At 42.2% G+C, this 21,620-nt stretch overlaps 1 protein-coding gene across 1 annotated transcript in view; it reads right to left on the bottom strand.

The window, feature by feature from the left end:
• The window catches only part of kcnh3 (potassium voltage-gated channel, subfamily H (eag-related), member 3), a 234,635-nt gene extending 216,013 nt beyond the window's left edge, over positions 1-18,622 (bottom strand). Inside the window, exon 1 of the mRNA XM_033612613.2 lies at positions 17,885-18,622. Within this exon, the coding sequence (XP_033468504.1) occupies positions 17,885-17,960 (76 nt within the window). The 5' untranslated portion in view covers positions 17,961-18,622. The remainder of the gene's footprint in view (positions 1-17,884) is intronic.
• Positions 18,623-21,620: the final 2,998 nt, after the last annotated feature.

Here is a 21,620-nt window from a genome sequence, read left to right as displayed (position 1 = left end):
GAATGTTACGCTCCATCCGGTGACTTCAAAGTGCTGTACATCCCACAGCATCTCTTATGGCTGTGACCACACATGAACTTTGGTGTACTGATGTGAAATGATCCCATAAAGGCCAATGCAGCAAAAACAAAGAGGTCACTGATTTGTAAAATGTTTTTTTTTCACTGTTTCAAAATCCAAAAGCGGTCTCTGTCTGAAAAGGGCGTCTGGTACAATCAGTGCCATTTCACCCTACACAACTGCGTCACAGACTGTATGCCAGTGTTTCCACGTCAGCAGGACAACATATGAAAACGCCCTCTGATCTGTGCAGGTTGGTGGCGCAGTGACTCACACATCATACGGCGTTTGGCATCTACTTCAAAGCAGGCAGCTGTATCTGCTCCTGTGTTTCTAGTATGGCCACTATGACTCAGAAGTTAACCGCATATGAATGTACAGAGAGCTGGAAATCAAGTCGTTACAGTGTGGATGTGAGCCAGGGTTTAAGGCTCCGCAGAATGGGTTAATGGAGGGATGTGTCACTGAGGCTTACTGTTTGCCATCAGGTTTACTAGTTTGCATAGCTTGAGGCAGAAATAAAACTCTGGTTGTAAGAATGTGCATAGGTGTGATGTAGCTTTACATGTGGCTATTTGCAGCTTTTAAAAGATGTAGAGAGGTAAGACTGACACTGCACGGCAAAACATATCCAGGCATCTCATAACTATGGTCATTAACATGCTGCTGTAACAGCCTCCACTCGTCTGCTAAGGCTTCCACAAGATTTTGGAACCTGGCTGCAGAGATTTGCTCCCACTGAACCAAAGGAGCATTGATGAAGTCTGGCTCACAGTCAATGTTCCAGTTCATCCCAAAAGCGTTGGATGGGCTTGAGGTCAGGGCTGCAGACCAGATAAGCTCCCCCACACCAAACTGGAGAAATGAATTTCTTTATGGAGCTGGCTTTGTCCAAGCGGGTACCGACAAACAGGAAAAGATCTGTTTTGCCACAGCGTTGGAGGAACAGTACGGTCTGAAATATTATTGTATCATTGTAAGACTTCACCTTCTTTGAACGAAGTGTTAAAGGTCCAGTGTGTAAGATTTAGGGGGATATATTGTGTTTTCGTTACCTTAGAATGAGCCATTTATATGGACACAGGGAGCGGGTCCTTGTCCACGGAAATCGCTGTGTTTCACCACTATGTTTCAACAGTAGCCCAGAACAGACAAACCAATCACTGGCTCTAGATAGTGACATTCACATTTTCACACTGGTCAGAAAAACACCGATTTTTTTTTTTTACATGAAACTGCTTTATTCAGTGTTTTTACCAGTTTTAATCAGCCAGTTAAACATACGTGCTTGCATCTCAAAATGTGTTGTCCATTTTTTTGATACACGACGCAGCGACACGTGAAATACCATGCGATGCCAGCGGGTGTGATGATGCAAGCGATGTACTTGAAATTAACCACTTTTTGTAATTCACAGAAGAAGCAGGTATGAAATATGGCGGGCGAGGACGAAAAACCTTGCGAACTCGTACGGGCACATCCCTATTTATATGACAGTTCTAACGCCCTGCACTCTAATAAAATAGCAGCACTAGCTAGCTACAGCAGTACTAGCTAGCCGGAATGTACCGGTGACTCTGCTACCCCCTACTGCACGAGCGATGTATTGCATTTCAAGGGTCGCCCGCGTTGCTTGCATTCAATGTGTTGACTATGAAAGGAGTTACATTGCTCGCATCCCTTGCGTCACTTGCTCGTGTTGCGTGAGTCGACTATAAAACGGCCCTAACCCTATTATTGGCGGTCTGGATAACTGGGATCACGAAGCTGGTTATCAACTAGCTCAGTCAACTCTGGGTTTTCCTATCCAGCCACGAGCGTGTTCATGCGAAAGGGTTGGGGTTATTTCTTATGAGCGGAACACTGAAGAAGGCTTGCACACTGCAGGGCTCCTATTAAGTGAATTTATTTCACCTTGTGATGATAACGTTTCAAGCCTCTGCCCTTCATCAGATCAATAATCATGTTTCTTATGAGGGACATCATTAGAACCAGTCAGTACGTTTACACGACATCAAAGAAAACGTAGTCTGACCAAAACTGGACTGGATACACGTAAACATGTTAGTCCGACTAAAATCGTACTAAATTGAATTTCTCAAAGGCAGACACACACACACCTAGATAATGCGATTAAAAGTTGAATTCCTCCTGCATGTATACAGTCAATCAGACCCAAACTGGCCGAGGCGCTCTGAGCATGCTCAAGTTTCTGCCCCGAGCTTTGACCCAGAAGTCGAATAGCATTAAATGCGTAACAGAAGAAGATGCTGGTAACAACATGGTGAAATCTTCATCTTGAGCATTTTTGGATGGACAAGAAGACACAGTTCATGCTGTGTCAGCTGAAAGAATTAAATATTTTAAAATACATGGACGGGAGGAAAACACAGAACGGCGTTATAGGTCAACCAGAAAAAGGTCCAACACTAACACGCTGAAAGGGGGCATATCTCCACCCATCGTAGAGGAGTCGGACATACTTGGGTCAATAAATGGATTCCCCTCCCGTGCTTGTATACTGGGACAAGGACAGGAGTCCAATTAAATGGCCTAGTCAAGCCGTAACTGTAGCTTGACTTGACTGTGCATGTAAACTTACAGAGTAATACTGATGACCTGCAAGAATGGGGCTTTATGGGACAGCAAAAAGTCACTTTCACAGCCTATGTGCAGGTATCATTATGACTTAAGTGCAGAGTGAGTTTTTTTTTTTGCTATTGAGTTGGATGAAGAAACTACTTTGAATGTGTCACATACAAACACTTCAAAATAGCCTAATGCTAGACTGTTAGTTCAGTAATGAGTTGAAAAAGTAAAATGACTGATGAGGTCACTCTGACCCAAATGTTGTATTTATAATCACGGGGGCTAATTACCATTGTGTGGATTATTTTCCTTTAGTTTTTATTTCCAGTCATTATAACACAGGTGCCTCGCTGCACTGATTGAATCAGAGGGAAAAATCAGCCACACTGTCGGCTATTACAGCAGGGACAAAACAAACTTTGCACAATTAAAAAGCAGCTAATTTCATCATGAAGTGTTTAGTGTATTAAACGATCTCTGTGTTTGTTAGAAGCTCTGTTTTACAACCAAAGTGGAAATAGAAAGCCTGGAACAACAGAATGAGTCTATTGATCTATAGAAATATATTTTTACCTGTCACCCCAGACTTTTGTCAATGTTTGGACACTTTGGTGTCTGATAGGTCAGTGGTCGGGAGTTGACATGGTGATTTATGCCAGTAAAAAGTGAACCAGCTTCGTAGTGCTGAAAACGCAGAGTTAACCCTGAAGTTAGCAGCACTTTGTGACCTGCGGGGTGGGTAAGTCCCTCCAGCTGTTCAGAGCAAGTGCAAACTTAAGACCCAGCAGAATGAACGGTTAAGTTTCACTTTCAAAGCACCTGACGTTCTGCTGCTCAGTCTCTACCAGGAGTGCGCTCTGTGCTCCGACAGTGTGGTGCCATAAATAAATGAACGTATATATATTCCAATAGCGCTCCTACTGAACGGTCCAGCTCCTAAAATAGAAAATCAATTTGTGGTGCCACAAATAAACTGAGATCTATACTAACTACAGTACAACAACAAAAGATAAGCATCTCGGCCTTGTTGCATGTGAGTCTCTTCTCGCCCAAGATGTGAGACAATGAACAGCCGCATCTGTGAATGCCATCTTATTTGCTGATAGGTCAATGGCAGTCAACAAGGCAAATACTGCTCCATAAATTGGTGCATCCCAGCGGTAAACTTCCAGGCCATGTTGGTTTCACACTCTCCTCTGTGCAGTCAGTGACCTCTGACATGGCTCCAGGTGCTCCCTCTGCCCTCTTTACTACTGCTGGTTCACTAACTCTGCAATACACTCACTCACACACATCCTCACCTGCAGGAAGCCACCCGAGACTCACACACCACACTGCACCGCCTGTATAATTAATCTCACCAAGTTATACAAGGCCCGCTCTATTAGTCATGTGGACTTTGATTGGGATGTAAAATTAATAAAACCATCAATTAGGCTCTCTCCTCGCTCATTTATAATAAAGAGAGCTCTGGATAAAGTGAGCTCACTTCATTATTCCTGAATTTAACAATCTCCTCTCTGCACTTGAGCAGTGCCCGCAGTCAGATTATGAAGTTGATAATCAATGATGAGAGAACTCTGCTCACTTACTGAATTAGGTCTTTAACAGATGGATAATTTCCACTCTTCAGACACAGAAAGGCTCCCAGAGCTGGAATCTGAGGGCCTACGGGGCGAGCTCTCTTTTGCTTAGAAACACTCTCTCTCTCTCTCTCTCTCTCTCTCTCTCTCTCTCTCACATACACACACACAGTCTTTCTGGCTACAGTAGATTGCATTTCTGAAGGCAGTGGGTAAGTTCTAATCAATAGCTACCCAAACAGTCATATATTATTTACAATGGCAGTCTGTTTAAAATAATCAATATGGAGGCTTTCACCACCCACCTGTTAGTGACTCAGTTTACCGAGGCTGCAGCTCAGACCATGACACAGTGATTTCTGAAAGCAGCATATGTACTGGTTTAACAAGACTCCCAGTTACAGAGGACCAGGCCTTTTTACTGGTTTGCTTTCTTTTTCTCCAACTTTGTTATTAGTATTATTTGTTTTATTTATTTAACAAATACATTTCTTATTTGCCCCAAACTCTGCAAAATACTTTAAAATGTATGTGTACTCATTTCTGGGACATGTTTTCCTGATGACAGCTTTAGTTTTGTATTTAACATATGAATTAAAATCACTGGTGCATGTTATGTCTTTGCAACTTCTGCAGGTTTGTGAAGGCTCACGTGAGCAGAAAGTGTTTTGACAGAAAATTTTGCAGCAGGAAAATCCTTCGTGAATTTAGTGTTAACATTCTAGGTATAACTTTTGTCATTTCGATTGTCAATACTGTAATTTTACGATGTTTGCCTCTTCTGTGCATGATGTGTTGCATGTCTGTCCATGCAGGAAGAGGGATCCTCCTCCTCTGTTGCTCTTCCAGTTTTCTTCATTTTTTATCCATTAAAAGGTTTTTGGGGGGAAATGTTTCCTTGTCTGAATATTTAAAGCAGCTTTAAAGATCCAAATATGTTTGTGCATGTTGTTAATTATAGTTAGGCAGAAAGAAAATCAGAATCAGCAGATCAGACTTAAAAAAAAATCTGAAATCAGCCAAGAAAATTACAATCAGTGCGTCTCTGAGAATCAATACTGAGGATGATTTGAAGTGGCTTTAGGGTTGTTAGTGCCTGTACATTTTGTATGTAACTTCATTTCATAATGTACACAGAAACTGTATCCTCCCTTCTGATTCTGTGAGTGGCATCTGTCTGTCTCTTGTCAGCATTACCTTTCAGTACCTGTTTCTACAAATAGAGTACATAAAGTAAAAGTGCATTTTGAATTGACTGACAGTGCCTATCAAAGAGCAGCAGGGAGGGAGCTTATGATACTGAATAACATGTCTGCTGCCAATCAAAAGACCTTATAACAGGGCTAAGTATCCAGGTGCTGCTATAGGCGCTCTCGAAATGAGCCGGAGGAAACGGGTGTCAAAATGTCAAGTTGAATTTTGTCATCTTTTCTCCACTTGGAATCATTCAAGTTTTGGTGCAGTTGCTTATTATAGACCTGCAGACCTGTGTTAGACCCTCCGTGCTTCTTACTCCAGCATTGTCAAAAGAATAATTGGAGCAATTTTTCAGCTGTAGTGAGGCGCAGAATGCACCATGGCCAGGTAAACTGACAGGTCAGCAGGGGGAGGTAGAAAGAGACAGACAGACGGGTAGAAGGAGCACAGACAGGCAGAGACGCAGACAGAGCTCAAAATAGACTCTAAACCAGGTGGTCAATGAGGATGTCACCATGTGCGTAAGAAATGAGGGAGGCAAAAGACATGAGCGTGCAGCATGAGAGAGACTGAGCCCAGGACTATAATAGCAGTAAATGAAAGTGATGAAGCCAAAGCGACAGGGGCTACGTTAGACTGCTCTGCAGTAATATGCTACAATTGGAAGCAGATGAATTTGGGCTTCAGCTTTATTAGCCCCTGGACCCTCCGCAGCGTCATGGAGAGAGCAGATAGAGCCCCTATTAGGTTGTTTTTCCTCCCAAATTTCCTAAAACCTACTTTTTAAATTTTGCCTTGTTTAGCCAGATTTCAGTAGAAGATCAATTAGGTGTTCTGAACCAGTGGTTCCCAACTGGTCCGTCCAGTCAATAGTTCAAGGTCCACACAGTTTAACACGTTCAGTGTCATACGTTATACCTTTGGCCATGTCCTCGAGCTACTTTACCGTATCTGTTAACTAGCTGTCCCTTAGTCATTCAATTTACAGCAGGAAACGGCACTTCAAAATAAAAGCACTGTGCCGGAAATTCGCTGAACTTCAAAATTTCATTACTGGTGTGTCACATTCGACCTCACAGACAGGCTGAAAAAGAGGTTAGTAAACAGCAGAAAGCAGAACAGAGGCCAGTGGTTACATCTTTTTACATCTTACTTATTCAATCTCCCAAACTCAGTGCTGAGCTAAAGCCAATGCTTGTTTGCTTGGTAAATGCTTGTTATAACCATTCCCATTAAATGCAAATGCCAGACGTTAGTAGGTGTTCGTGGGTTTTCATGCAGTGGGAAAGGGGCTTTAAGCCTCGTTTCCACCGAGCAGATCGGTACGGTTCAGTTCAGTACGCATTTTTTGCATTTCCACTGTGAAAGGTTTGGATGGTACCAACAGAACCGTCCCCATGTTTGGTCCCCCTCTGTTGGGGTACCTAGCACACAGATCTGGTCCTAAAAGGTGGAGCTGTGAACACTGCAGTCTGATTGGTCAGTAGAGGACGGTCACTCTGCTGAGTTGTGGCTGTCCTATATACATCAGTAAACTATAACATAACTATAAAATGAAATGACGTTTGGCATGCACAGCAGCTGTAGACTGGGAAAAAAATAACTTCATTCACTGGGCCGACTGCCGGCAACTTTTAAGGTGGAACGTTTACTTGTAATGTTACTCAATGCATGAGTTGATGACAAGAATCCATCAGCACACCTTAAATTTCACTGTGACAACTTAGACTTTTCATAATGAGTGGATCTTTAAGCATTAAAAAATATATTAATTTCGACCTTTTTATGTGAACTGCATATATTCTAATCCTCACTTGGAGAAAACAAAGCGTCGCAGAGCGTCGTTCCTGTGGGCTACAGCAACACTAAACCCCTGAGCTTGCCTGAGAAGGACTAAATGCACAAAGCTGCTATTTTTAAATATCCCATGGAGAGAGACTCTCACTGCAGCCTGTTCTATTTTGTTCTGAAAATGTGGGCGTGCAGTCTCGTTCTGTGGACGATAAACCAGGTGCAGACTTCCATCTGTGTCACCGCTGATGAGGAAATACAGCAAGTGCTGGACGGAGCAGTGAGTGACAACAACCCCGCCCACATTTAAGAGGACTGTCTGAACAGACCGAGGGTCTAGGTACCATTTCTAAAGGGTTACTGCTGGTTCCAAAGGTACTGGACTGAAAGGGTTTGGTGGTAACAGGGCTTTATCACAACCAGGCCTGCTGTGATACTCTTTGCATGAGGATCTCTAATAATCTCTTGTAATTATCATGTCAGTTTCACCTCCTATAATTTGGATATTATCTATTATTAATATGCTCCTACCTATAATTATTACTACTACTATCATCTGGGATACATTTCAGCTTAAACCCAGATCTGTCCATCCGTCTCTCCTCCTCTCTGCCTTCAATCTTCCTCCAGTTTTGCATTTTGATTATATCTGCCAGTTCCTTGAACACACCACACAGCTTCATCACTTTCCTTTAGCTCCTCATTACCCGCCCATCCTTATTTATTCCTCTCTTTCTTTCCCACTCTAACATCCATCTCTCCCCCACCTCTCTCTCGCTCCCTCCCTCTTTTTTGCCCAGTGGCGATAACGAGAGGCAGATTGTGACCTGCAGGCTGAGCTACTGTACAAACACAGCCACACTACATTAGGTACCAATATAAGCTGTAGTAATTCATGCTCTGAGTCGACCTTTTTTTCACCGTGTATAATGTAGATCCAAATCGTAAAAACGTATCTTGTGTATTCTCCCATTTTTAAAGCACTCTGGTTTGTGCTGTGATTACGGTTTTGACATTTCCTTTCAGCAGTCGGCTCATTAATGCTGTCAGTGGAATTATATTTAGATAAGTGACCACATGTGACCACTGTGATCGTTATCATTCGCCTCATTCACTGAACTCACCTCAGCTGGTTTCCACTCACTCGTACAGCAACATCATACATCATCTGAGCAAACCAGACCTGCGTTATAACCATGGTCAGTGCGGTCATCTCAATCTGCCAATAAAACCTTTATCATCATCACTGTCATTATAACGATCAATAGCCTCTGGCATTAATGATGTTATGTACTCACTGAACAACATTATGAAACAGGCCATTCAAATGTTATTGCGGTCATCTTGAGTAATTTGCGAACATGAAATACTGTCTCTCAGACAGCGATGCTGATACAGCGAGCAGCTTCTTGACAAAATGCCACTGAGGATCTATGGGAGTTGGCCTCTGGACTTACTTAAATGAGCTTTATGTCACAGCAGTGCTAACAGCTTGGCACTAAATATCACATCCATTTTGCCCAGGGCTTATTATGACCCTGAATCATAGTCAATAAAGTAGCACCACATCAAAGATTATAAACTGTGCTCTACTGATGTTTTTTCCTTTTCTAAAAATCGACCTTGTTTTTTAGGGGCACTTGTGTCAGCGTGTCGATCAGTCCACCACTTTGCTCCAGGCTGAAATATCTCAACAAATATCTAATGGATCGCCATGAAGTCTTGTACAGAGAGTTATAGTCTCCAGAGGATGAAACCTAACGACTCTTGTGCCACCATTAGTTTGACATTTTCAGTAAGGTTGCAACGCTATCAAGGTATACCATGATGTAAAAGTTGACAGTTATCATACCGTGTATATTTGCTTATCTGCAATATTGAAAAAATGCAACTGGGTGTTGAATCTACCCTTCATTTTAGTTATTTTCTAAGGGGAGACTTTTTACACTAATGTCCATCAACAAAATGGATTCAAGTTTCATTTCAGTTTCAGGTTAATTAACGTTTGTTCAACCAACAATCTCATGCCGTTGCAACCCTAATTTTCAGATCAATGGGAAACATCTCACCAACTATAGAATGATTCTGCACGACATTTGGTTAAAATATCCACATCTAGGCTCCACTGGATGAACTGACACAGTTTTATAAACACATTCATGGTTCACAGAAAATGTCTGGTGATATCCTGACATTTTTAGGGCCATCATCCAGTTATTTAAATCTAAAAATACTTTGATTTACCACTAAATACCTACAAAACTAATGACATTCCCATTCGGGATGCAACAATCGAACTTCTCTCTCCCGATACAGCGACTCAGGCTATCTGACAACACCATGTATCAATCTGATAATGCTTCATTGTGAACATGTTGCCATGCCAACATCACCATTCAGTTCAATGTACCGGAGTACACAACCTATGTGACATCTCTACGTTGACATTATGTTTATGTTGTCGATACAGTGTAGAAAAGAGCTCCATTGAAAGATCCCAGCCCATATAATAGAGTCAGCTTTCTCATTATGCCTACGATGGCTTATATTTCGGAGACAAAGTCAATAACGACCCTCTTGCCTGCCCTCCTACTTTATCACCTATGGCCATGCAGTGCAGAGGATAAGATCAGCCAGTGCTGGGCACATATGCAGATTCTGGAGGAGAAACTTTACTTGCCAACGCGTTAAATAGCACCACCTCAGTGTTTTGGTACAGCTGGTTTTCAGACCTGATGCGAACCATACCTGAGTACATATAAACTGCACTCGACACCATCTTTTCAAGTGGACTCAGGTATGGATTGATGAACTGTGCTCGGGTGCAGTAAACAGCGTTCACACTAATCAAACCAAATGGACTTTGTGATCAAGCGTACTCTGATCTGGGCCCAATCCCTGATGTGAAAGCCTCCTCCTCCATTTTTTATCTGGTGTGAAATATGATGGGTGTAGCTTGCCCAACCACAAAGTGACATCGCTTCACCTCACCACTATTAGGCCTATCTTTACATTTTGTTCCTGCCTGACGTGCAGCCAGGAGGGGGTTTAAGCACAAAGCGCCACAGGGGAAACACACACCTGAGACAGGGCAATGCTTCACCGCTAATCTGTGCTGTCAAACATACACAGGCGCAGATGCACACAAAGATACACAAACACAGGCACGGGGAAGTGGTGACAGGCTTTTTCCCTACAGTCCCAGACCCTTGTACACTCATTGCTCACTCACACACATGCACGTAGACATGCATGCACAAAATCAAGTGGATAACAAGAGGAGAGGGTGGGAGGCAACTAATGAACGACTAAAGGACAACAGCAGGGAGGGATGAGGGGTGTGAGATCATTTTGAGTTCTCTCAGCTGTTACAGAGACAGAATGTAATATACCTTACACTTCTCTGTGGCAAAGTGAGTAGCGCATGTGATAAGGCTGGAGATGAAGGAGGAAGATCTTTAAAGTCAAGAAATGGTGCAATACTCCATCAATACTATCAGTCTTTCATATTCAAAGATTTTCTACTAATTCACTTGCTGCAACTTTGAGATCTTTTAATAAATCCCTGACATTTGTGCAGAACTGGCAACGTAAGACGTAAAGACAGCAGCTTCACTGCAGATTTAATTGTCTTCTATTCTTAAAACAGTGTAGGTGTGACCGAGTAACCAGGGAGAGACAGTCTGACACCAGGCTGAGGCTTGGATAAATAAGGGGTTCATGTGCAGGCAATTTGGACACAAATAAAATGGAAACATGTAAGATATGTCGTTTGTTAACAGCTGGATCTCCCTGTTCGAGAATTTTCTTCGTCAGAAAAGTTTTTGAACATAAAACGAGACATCTCAGGTAGTTCTTCATGCACTGGTCAGTTTTTTAGATTTTGGGCTATTTTGCTCCTTAACATGTCTTCTTTCAGACTGGTGGAAAGGAAAGGTCCAAAATACACATTTAAGTTTATTTTAGTTCAGATTTCTGATCTGAGAATGAATGAAAATAAGCACATATTTAATTAGATAATGTCTTATTTGCAGATTTAAACAGACTTTTTCAGAAAACATACCACAAAAATAATTGTCTTAATGTGTGAAATTAACCCGGGATGTTTAAGTTTAGTTAAAATTTTTACCCTAGTTGCCTAAAAATGTATGAAATTTTACAATGTATGGCTGTTTTCTCAAAATTGGTTTTATCTCACACTCTGAGTCAGAAATCTAAACATCAGTCACACGCACAGACACCAAACTTTCCATTTAATTCCTATCTATTTTCTGAAGGTTTTACAGCAGGGTTTGTTCATATATCATTCATACTATGACTTATTTACCATGTTATTCATAAAAAATATGGTGAAAATTGATTTCTTTTGTTATAGCTGTTGTCAGTATTTTGTTATTTATGGAGTGATAAAAAAGAGATATGCAAACCCCCCTCTGTAAAAACTTTTCACTGTTATATGTTCACAAAATGATAGGGGTGTAAATCACCAGCTTCATCACGATAGGATATTATATCAATTTGTTTGGATGACGATACAATGTTTGCCGATATCACAAAGTCTGTCACGATATGATTTTGATTCGATTCAGGAGCCTGCGATCGATATGACGTGATATCATATGCCCATCTAACACAATCATTTACATCAACTCACAAAAACAACTAGAATATGATTTGACCATTTTATTTCTGAGCTCTGTTTGTTGTTTGAGCGGAGGCGTGCTTGCCCAGAAATGGTGCCACAGACGTGCTATGTGAATTTCAAAATAAATGTGTATCTTTAAGATGACGATATGGATCGATGTTTTCATTTTGCATCAATATAATCGGATCGTTAATCAGTGTATCGATATGGATCGATGTATCGTTACACCCCTACAAAATGACACAAGAATTTTGAGAAAACTTGCACAAATAATGTCTTAATGTCAGTAGCCAACTGGGGAAGTTAACTGGTGATATCTTATTAGTTAGGGGTTTTTTTTACCCTGGTTGTCTATAAATGTATGTTAAGGCTGTTTTCTCACACTCTGAGCCAAAATCTCTACTTCAGTAATACCTAAACTTTCCAGCGTCAGTCCCATCTATATCCTGAACGGTTTTACAAATGGGGTTTGTTCATATATTATTCATCCCTAAAAACAAGGTGAAAACAGATTTTTTTAATAGCAGTTGTGAGTTTTCTGATTTAGGGAGCGATAAAACAAGATGTGCAGTAAAAACCTTTGACTCTAATATGTCAACAAAACGAAACAAGACTCTTGAACCTGGCTTCAGTTTTTTTACATCTGGAAATGTATGCAAATCAGCTCATATTTAACTAGATGCTGTCTCGTTTGCATATTTTAACATAAAATGCCTGAAAACTTGCAACATAAACTTGATTTTCTAACAATAAGTAATAAACAGGGGAAGTTCCATGGTGATACAAATAAAGAGAAGGAGCGGGTGCTCGCAGGCGGGTGGCAGGTCCAGACGTCCACGTGACGAGCGGGGCTCTGGCTCTAACCTGATTAGGACCAAGTCAAGACCCACTCAATTAATAGGACCAATTGACTCATGCAGTCCCACACAGCTGTTGCCCTTTCTAGGAAGTGCAGCAGCAAATGAACATTGATTGAGCTTTGCATGAGGTTTATGGTTGAGTCTACAGAGGACTTATTCTCTCCTCGGTTTCCTCCAGACTGTAATTATCACATATTAACAAATTCAAAATTATGATTCGAATGATACACGAATTCCTCTGCATGAATCCGCTGATTGCAGAAGGAAAAGAAATAAACATAAATTTGCACGGTGCTTCGTCAATTAACAAATTCTCTATTTACAAGGTGTGTATGTGCAAGTGTGTATGTTCTATGTGTTCTTTTGCTCAGGCTGTTCTGAGAGGTGTCGGCTACAACGTTCGTCATGAGAGGGGTCTATAAATAATAACCTTTCTCCGAGTGTGTGATTCAGAAGCTGTGAGGTAAAACTGCAGTGTGATGCAGCACTTCATGTCCATATTAAGGTGTGTGAATCTATGTTTGCCCCTGTGAACAGTCATACACACGTCTTTCATGATCACTCTCAGGTCAAGTCGGAAAAAATCCAAACCGCAAACTTGCTACTTCTTTCTTATAATCTTGGTGATCTTCTGATGCATGTGTCATAAGCAGCTTTAGATACAATCATTTTAGAGTCAACTGCACAGGAATTGCCTCGATGATACAAATTTCTGCTGTAATCTTATTCTAAGAGTGTAATACTACGAGTCTGACATGTGACATGAATCTCTTTCAGCATGTTGAACTGATCAGATTGTGTGCATTCACTGGGGCACTGATGTGTGGAAGGTTTCAGGTAGGGCTGCATCGATGTGAAACACTATCTGTGCAGATAAGGGCTGCAGCAAACACTTAGTTTAATTATAAATTCCTCTGTTGATTACTTTTTCCAAATTAATCAATGACTCATTAAGACTGCAAAAGGTCAGAAAATGGACATCAGTTTTCCAAAACCTAAAGGTGGCATCTTCAAGTTACATTTTCTGTCCACAAACCTTAAAATCAAGTGTCTGCTTTGACTTGATCCATTGACATTAAATAGTTTCTTGGTTCGTGTAATTATAAAAATGTATTCTATCCACCGCTGGTAATTTCATTCAGTCCCTGGTCTCATGCTGTCTTACAAATAAATGAGTCAATAGGGTATACAGATTTTAGATTTGGGAAAAAGAAGCACTCCTATCAATTTGGTACTCGGTATCAGCAGGAGACAAAAGTTCGATCAGTGCAATCTCTACTTTCAGGTTTAAAAGGAACTGCTAACAGTGAAAGGCACAAGTCTCTGAGCATTTATCCAAACTGACAAGTGCTTCAGTGTATTAGCAAGGTCTCCATCAGGCGATCGAACACCTTGCTGGAGCTTGTAAAATTCACTGTGCAGTCTGATTCCATCCTGCATCTGAAGCCAACAAGAGTTCGACGTGAACACTTTTACTCAATCTTTATTTATGTGTTGTGTTTGAGCCACAGCCAGTGCACAAAGCAGTGCAGAAAGTTGTTAGAGCCCAGTGGACATGCATCACACGTGACTGATGCTATAGTGGATTAGTGATAGGCAAAAAGGAGAGAACAAATCTTTTTTAACCACTTGTAGTGTTTGCTTTTTTTTAGTGTTCGGTATGTAACGGGTCAGCCTGTCGAACGTCAGAGTGCAGTCATGACTCCCTTTTCCCACTTGCTGTTATCATAGGGTACTGTTGCCTGCTAGGATGAGTGAACGAGAGGCAACTGAATCTGACTCGACTTAACCCCCGATGGTGCATTCATGGTCTCCTCGGACAGTCGACGTCTGTGAGCTTTATGTTGTAATGCGAAAGCAACGTGGAGGCGACAAAGTAAATGTGTTGTATTTTATTGCCCAGAGTGCTCAAACAAGATGTTAATAATGAAGAGCAAAGTTGAGCCATGAAATATGACCGGAAACCCATTTTTCAGATTATTCTGACACCACATGAATGCAGCACGAGGCTGCAGAGGTAACTGCAACTTGCCCCTCAAAGAACAATAGATGGTCGACCAGCGTACATAGCCTACCTACATACAAGTGGAGCACTAAATCAGTGCATTAAATGAATATTTTATCTTTATTAATGTAAACGTATACATGATGTCAGAGACACCATACCTTGCAAAGAAAAGGTTGGTATATTTACATATATCAACTCAAAGGAGCCGATACTGTAAAGACAATCAGTGCAGTCAGAGACCCTTGCTTCAAACAATTAAATTGGCTGTCCAATGAGAAATTAACAGGTGAGACAAAATGTGGGCCGGTATGTGCAGCTTGTGACTGTAGTGAAGCACTTGCTTTGCATCTAGTAAAGCAGCCTGACCTACGGCACAGAAACACTGCTTGCAATAGTCCACCTTCCCACTTTTCTTCACTCTCCCTCTAAAGTCAGTTCGGGTTGGGTTGATCTTGTTGCGAAATATCAAAGCTTCAAATATTCACAGGTAATACCACTGAGGCTTCAAAGCCACGAAATGGTATTCCAGATCCATTCCAGACAGCCCTGGTCAATGGCTCCACATCAGAGGGGCTGTGAACACTGAAGGAAAGCCGACAGAGGGCTTTTGGCTGTGTACATAGACCCTGTTGGTTCTCTGGCAGAGGAGCAGACCACAGCAAGGGTCAGTGGGGCTTGCTTGAGGCTGCTACGGGGAACCAGGAGCAGAAGAAAGGCGGGAGGTCTGCAGGGTCCGTACTCACGTCTGAGTACCTGTTGTCAGCTGTCCTACAGTGTCCACACACGCCTGGATGTGGAGCCTCCATCAGGCTCTGCTCATACCCGCCACGACTGCATCTCCAAACCTGTTAAAGCCTCCAGATTTTTACAAATTCAAAATATATGACAGATTTATAAAGTGATGTTTTGTGGTCAATCAAATATTAACAATCTTAAATTTTCATAGCCGTGAACAAATTCAACACTTTTAAATTGCTTCACGTGAGCATGGACAACTGATGGACAACCAACCAACAGAGCACAGTAGAGCATCCCTCCCCCGTCCAGCCGCCTTTAGCACCAACCACCACACATGCGTGCACACACACACACACACACACACAGCTGTGAGTCCCATTTGATGGAGGCATGAAACTGGTCTTTTCTGCTCTAAACTTGGAGCTTAAGGGCCCCAGAGATTTCCAAGAGCGGCGCCAACGCTGCCAGCTAACAGTCTTCAACAAGAGAGAATGAAGAGCTTCCAGGTACGGGATCTGGCAGAGATGAGTGGCTTTTTAAACTAATCATGATTGCCTTTGATTCATAATCACAACAAAGGCCTTTCTGCACACACACTGAGACACAAAGCCTCCGTCTCCTCCACAGACAGACACATAACTGGCCCTCTCCTTCATTCTCTCTCAAGTGTCTGATTTAATGAGAAACTAATGTCACCATTTAAAAACACATAGCTGCATGTTTGTCACAGCGAGACCCGTAATGGATTTATATTTAGACATCCAAATACCCCTCCCTCCTCCCCTCGGAGCAGCTACACACATTCTCCCATCACACGGCCGCCCTCCCCACCCCCACAACCTCTCATTTCACCCCCACCCTTCTCCTCCACCTCCTCTGACAAGCAGAAAGGCCACGATGAATTCTTGACATCCATGCGAGTTAATTACAATGACTGCACATGTACTGCTGGAGATGTGTAATTATCGGCACCTCGGCAAACGAAGGCCTGTGTTTTAGCCACTCAAAGAAAAATAGCACGACCACTTCTAGACGTGATGAGAGCTAATCTGCAGAACATGATCGTTTCTACTGTTTGGTTTGTGTGTCAGCATGTGTGAGGGCAGTGTGTGGGGGTCGGGGGGGTGGGTGAATGTACATGTGTGTGCATGTCTTCATCTGAATAATGCAGACTAAATGATTATAGTGTTTGTAGTATTTGTAGACTCTTTGTCATATGGCACATAACAGTGGGGAGATGAGTGTGATGATAAAGTACAACGCAGCACAGAGGAGCTATATGTTTCTTTTTGTCCCCACAGCAGATCCTCACTAAGAGACGGCACTAACAACCCACTTTGCCTTTCAAAGTCGGAGCATTTAAATGTCCTGTCGACGAAAGCAAGAGGCACTATTACTGTGTTTTTGTCAGGAGAGGAGAGGACTTGGAAAAACCTTGAGTGAGATCGGGATCTGCCTGTAAGCGACTTGCTCCCTGCACGGTCGAATAATCTCCTCTATCATGCTGTCACACATAACTGGTTTGAGGAAGGGGGGGGCTCACCCCACTCGCAGACTCACACAAACTCCTGTTGTCCTGAATATTCAACGCAGAAGGAGAGACGAGTGGCCCAAACGCGATATAAGCATCTCTCACCCGCCCACCTACCCAGCATGGGCCCAAACACACACGGGCTGCTCATCGCATCTGTTCACAAGACACCCTCGCCAAAGGAAGAAAAAAAAAACGCTCTGTGTATCCTACCTCTCTCTCCCCAGCAGCATTGCTTAAAGAGTGTTGTGATGGAGAGCAGGGTAAAACAGGCTCAGCTGGGACATGAGGCACAAAAGCTCTGAGTTTGATGCGTAAAAGAGACGAGTGCAGCCTGGACATGTGCGCAAAGGAGACACAATGGCCACAGTGGTGCACAAAGGAACTGAGGGAAGCCTCGGTCACACAACTACAACAGCTGGCAAAATCTCATGCAACCTTCAGCTGCAGAAAACATTTAGTATCCATCACTACACTGCCATCCCCGAGAAAACCAGACTACTGCTCATGATGCATGTGTGGAACTTGATTATTTGAAATGTGCTTTGTTTGTAGCCCATCATGTAAAAGCATGGTTTGACCTCTTCTTGTGCAGACAGGTGCACATTATATCATCCAATAAACCTTTTCCTTTTGTAGACTGACACAATGACAGACTATCCCTTTAATTTATTAGGTAGAGTGAAAATCCTTTAAACTTTCAAAGTTGTATTTTTCTGCAATATTCCTAAATGTGCATACAGGCGCAATTTGCATGCAAAATTCCATATTGCATTTTTTCTTTCATGCACGTTTGAGGGAAAGAAATAGTGTATATGAAGTAAACAATATCTCAGCTGTGCGTAGAGGGGATCATCATCATCATCATCGTTTGTTACTCACGGGTGCCATCGAAGCGGGTGGCGATGGTGTCCAGGAAGGTGTTTTGCGGGGCCAGCAGCCCTCTCATCACCGGCATCCTGCTCCGGGTCGACTGGGTCCTCCTTCCTCGGCGCCCTGGGGCCGCGCTTGAGTCCTGCTCAGACCCGAAACTAGGCAGGAAGCGAGAGGTGCCCGGTGCGCATCCCAGCCCCTGGAGAAGCGCACCGATCCGAGATACGCGGGGTGACTCCACCTTGGCACCGCGGGGGTTGTGACCATAATCAACTAAGCACAGAGCGAGTATGAACCGCGGGATGCACCTGTGCACCTTCCAACGGAGAATGAGAGAAAGGAAACTAAATAAAACGCCAGTGGGTTGTGTGCGCCGGAGAGAGATGAGGATGGATGGAGAGGCTGCAAGTTTGAGATGCTGATGGCGCGTGGACTGAATCTTATCGCTGCAAGCTCCTCCTCAACTCTCCCCCTCGCTCCCTCTCTCCCTCGTTGCGTGGTTATCTTGCCACAACTGAGAGCAGATGCAGAGTCACATGACGCCTTTCAGGTCTTGCCAAGCCGTGGTCCTGTTTGAAAGTGGAGGTGGGAGACAACAAAGAGATGCTGCTCTGGAAGCCAGTGGCCTTTTCCCCTCATGTGGACCGCTCTGCGTAAAAGGAAAGGAGACCCAGTAGGCGGTGTGCGGATCGATAAGAGTCTTCTTCATCTGCGGTGTGCAGGAAGCAAAAACTGGTTAAAAAAAAACACGCTGTATATATTCAACTGAAAACCCCACCTTATTATGCGCTGCTGTCCTTAATTTAATTCCCAGAGTTATGAATGAACGTGGAATTTACTATATGTGAATTTTTAATTGATTTAGATTTTATGAGATGAGCATTAAATATGCGAAGCCGAGATGACGACTCTTCATCACTGCTTCTCGCCTCTCCTCAGGACCACATGGCCTCATGCAGGTGGAGATATCAAGAAGCGGTTCAGTCCTCGTTACGCAGTGAGATTCCGCCATCTTCTGGTGACGAAGCGCAAATTCAACGCACCGTGTGCATTTTTTATACGCACATGACATACAGCACAAGCCATGATGTAAAACTTTATACAAATAGAATCTTGAGTACAAGTTTGAGTTTGTCATGTGATCACATAAAGAAGAGGACATATAGTTTATATCAAAACTGTGGTTAAAAAATGCTAAAAATGTGTATAAAAGTGCAATAACCTGAATGTAATTATTTAGGTGTACAGTAGGGGTGCAGATTGTAAGCATTTTCCTTTATCGATTATTGGCAAAATTAACAATCATTTGATTTTCAAAACAAACATAACACTGTGCTTACACCAAACAATAACAAATGCATTTTTTCCTCAATCAAAGCTCACAGCACCATACTCTGAAAGCACTGCATAGCCTGTCGATTGATCAATTAAAATTCATGTTTAATGACGACTGATTAATCAATCAGCAATTAATCATTATCATCCCTTGTCTACAGTTATGACATTAAAGGGACTGGACCCTTTTTGTTCTGTTATGTTCTGATTTGGTTTACCAATAAAAGAAATCTTCATATTTTGGGGGCCAATGATTTAAAACATCTTGGGTGAAAGTTATTGATTACATATATAGCTTCTAGCTCAGTAACAGTCCATAGGGAGATGCGAGAGGTGCCAGTTCACCCAGTCCCAGCAAGACAGCAAACCCCCAACTGCTTGGGGCGCCTGTCCGTGAGCTGCCCCCTCACCCGGGCATCTCTCCATTTAATCCATGTATAGGTTATGTGTGTGTGTGTGTGTGTGTGTGTATTCCGGGCCTGTGTGTATATGACAATAGAGTGAAATAATTGACTTTTCAATATGTTCCTTTTATTATTTTTGCCGTGTTTTCTACTCATCACTCAGTCACTTATTTTCCTTTTTTCTTTTGCTTCAGACGTTTGAGCTGCTGTAACTTGTGAATTTCCTCAGTTTTGTATTAATACTTTATATTTTATTGTTAATAGGACTGCACATTCCCTGGTCTTGTGATATTCAGCTTGCACCATTTCAAAGGCACACCTTTTACACGATTTTGTAAAAAATAATAATAATAATAATACCATGATATTTGTGATAACATTTTACTCATATTACAGCTAATATGACTGACTGCATGAGCTGTAAATATTTTTTTTGTAGATGGTAAATAAATACAGAAAGCTCATGTGCTTTACAGGAGAGAGGTCACTCTCCCAGCAATGGTTACAACTCTCTCTTGAGGACTGTTAAAGTCACAACATGTCCTGACTTACAGAGGAACAAGTGAAAGTTTCCCCTCAAGAAAACACAGTGTATGATCTTCTGTGTGTTGGCAGGTCAAAGATTTGGAGATCAGGTATGTGTGAATCCTTACAAGAATACTCCAGGACATTTTTAAGCACGTGAGCGTGTGTACATGAGTGTTTTCAGCAGATAAAAACTGGAAAAACTGCTTTTTTGGAATTACAACAATGTAGACCTTTGATTTTACTGGGAGGCATCAAAGCAAGGTTAGATTACCAACTTACTGGGCAACTAAACCAACAGGTCCCCAGAACCCCCAAGGCCGCTATTAGCTCACCCTTTAGTCCAGTAAACTTACATTTAATCAAATTGCCATGTACTAACTGACACACCACAAACCAGGAGCCAGGTAAAAGAGGTCTGCTTGGTCTGTGGGCATGTCATGAAGCTGCCATGTCTAGCCTGCTGTCAGCAGCACACTAATGGGAACATGGAGGTGACAGCACACAGTACACAGAGTGCAGTAGGTGGACAGCCTTGTAATCAGATTGACATTTCTTATTTACTCACAATAGAACACGCATCGACTGAGTTTAGAAACAGACAGCTGTGCGAAAGAAAATTCATAGCATAGCAGCAACCTCTAAAGCAGCACAATGTGACACGTAGGTCATCAATACTGGTAAAAACAGAGATAATGCTTTTTAGATTTTAAGTACTATCTCATGTAAAAACTTTTAAAACATGCAAAAAAAGATTTCAAATCCAGGTGGCATTAAGACAACAACAGATTTGTGTTCACCAGGCACATGCACAGACAGACCCCAGGTGGTGTTCAAGCACCTGCTCTTTTGCCCTCTGACACAATATGTGCCCTTTTTGCAAGACATTTCTATTTCTTGGTCTAATTTATTATTTTAGGTTATAAGTCTGGCCTGCGCCAAACACCTATTAGTATGTGACTATTAAATTAAATCACAGCGGTTTTCTTGTGTACACAAACTTTATTGTTCCCATCTCTTGAGCAGTGGATTGAAATTTAAAAAAGAGGAATGTAATTTTATTTCTGAACCAACGGTAAACAAAGAATTCAGCTGGATCACAGGTTAAATTAAAGTGGTCTGATGGGAAAGTATAAACAAGAGAAAATATAAAATAAGCCTTGCGTTGAAGGCGTGAAGACAAGAAACATGTTTGTAAGAAGCTGAATTTGATGTAAATGAACCAAACTACCTCCCAAAAGACTCTTCTCTCTTCAGCAATCTGTTAACTTAATACTGGAATACTTTGAGGCAGAAATCCTCCTCAGTGTGTCGGGGCAGACCCAGAACACACGAGGGATTACATATCTCATCTGGTCTGGGAACATCTCGGGGTCCCACAGGAAGAGCTGGAAAGCGTTAGTGGGATGTCTGGCATACTTTGCTCAGCCTGCTGCCCCTGTGACCCGGCTTCAGATAAGAGTTTGAAAATGGATGAATTA

The sequence above is a fragment of the Epinephelus lanceolatus genome, chromosome 14 (assembly GCF_041903045.1).
Source record: "Epinephelus lanceolatus isolate andai-2023 chromosome 14, ASM4190304v1, whole genome shotgun sequence".
NCBI classification, from domain to species: domain Eukaryota; kingdom Metazoa; phylum Chordata; class Actinopteri; order Perciformes; family Serranidae; genus Epinephelus; species Epinephelus lanceolatus.
The sequence above is the reverse complement of the archived record's forward strand: the minus strand, read 5'-3'. Positions and strand labels throughout refer to the sequence as shown.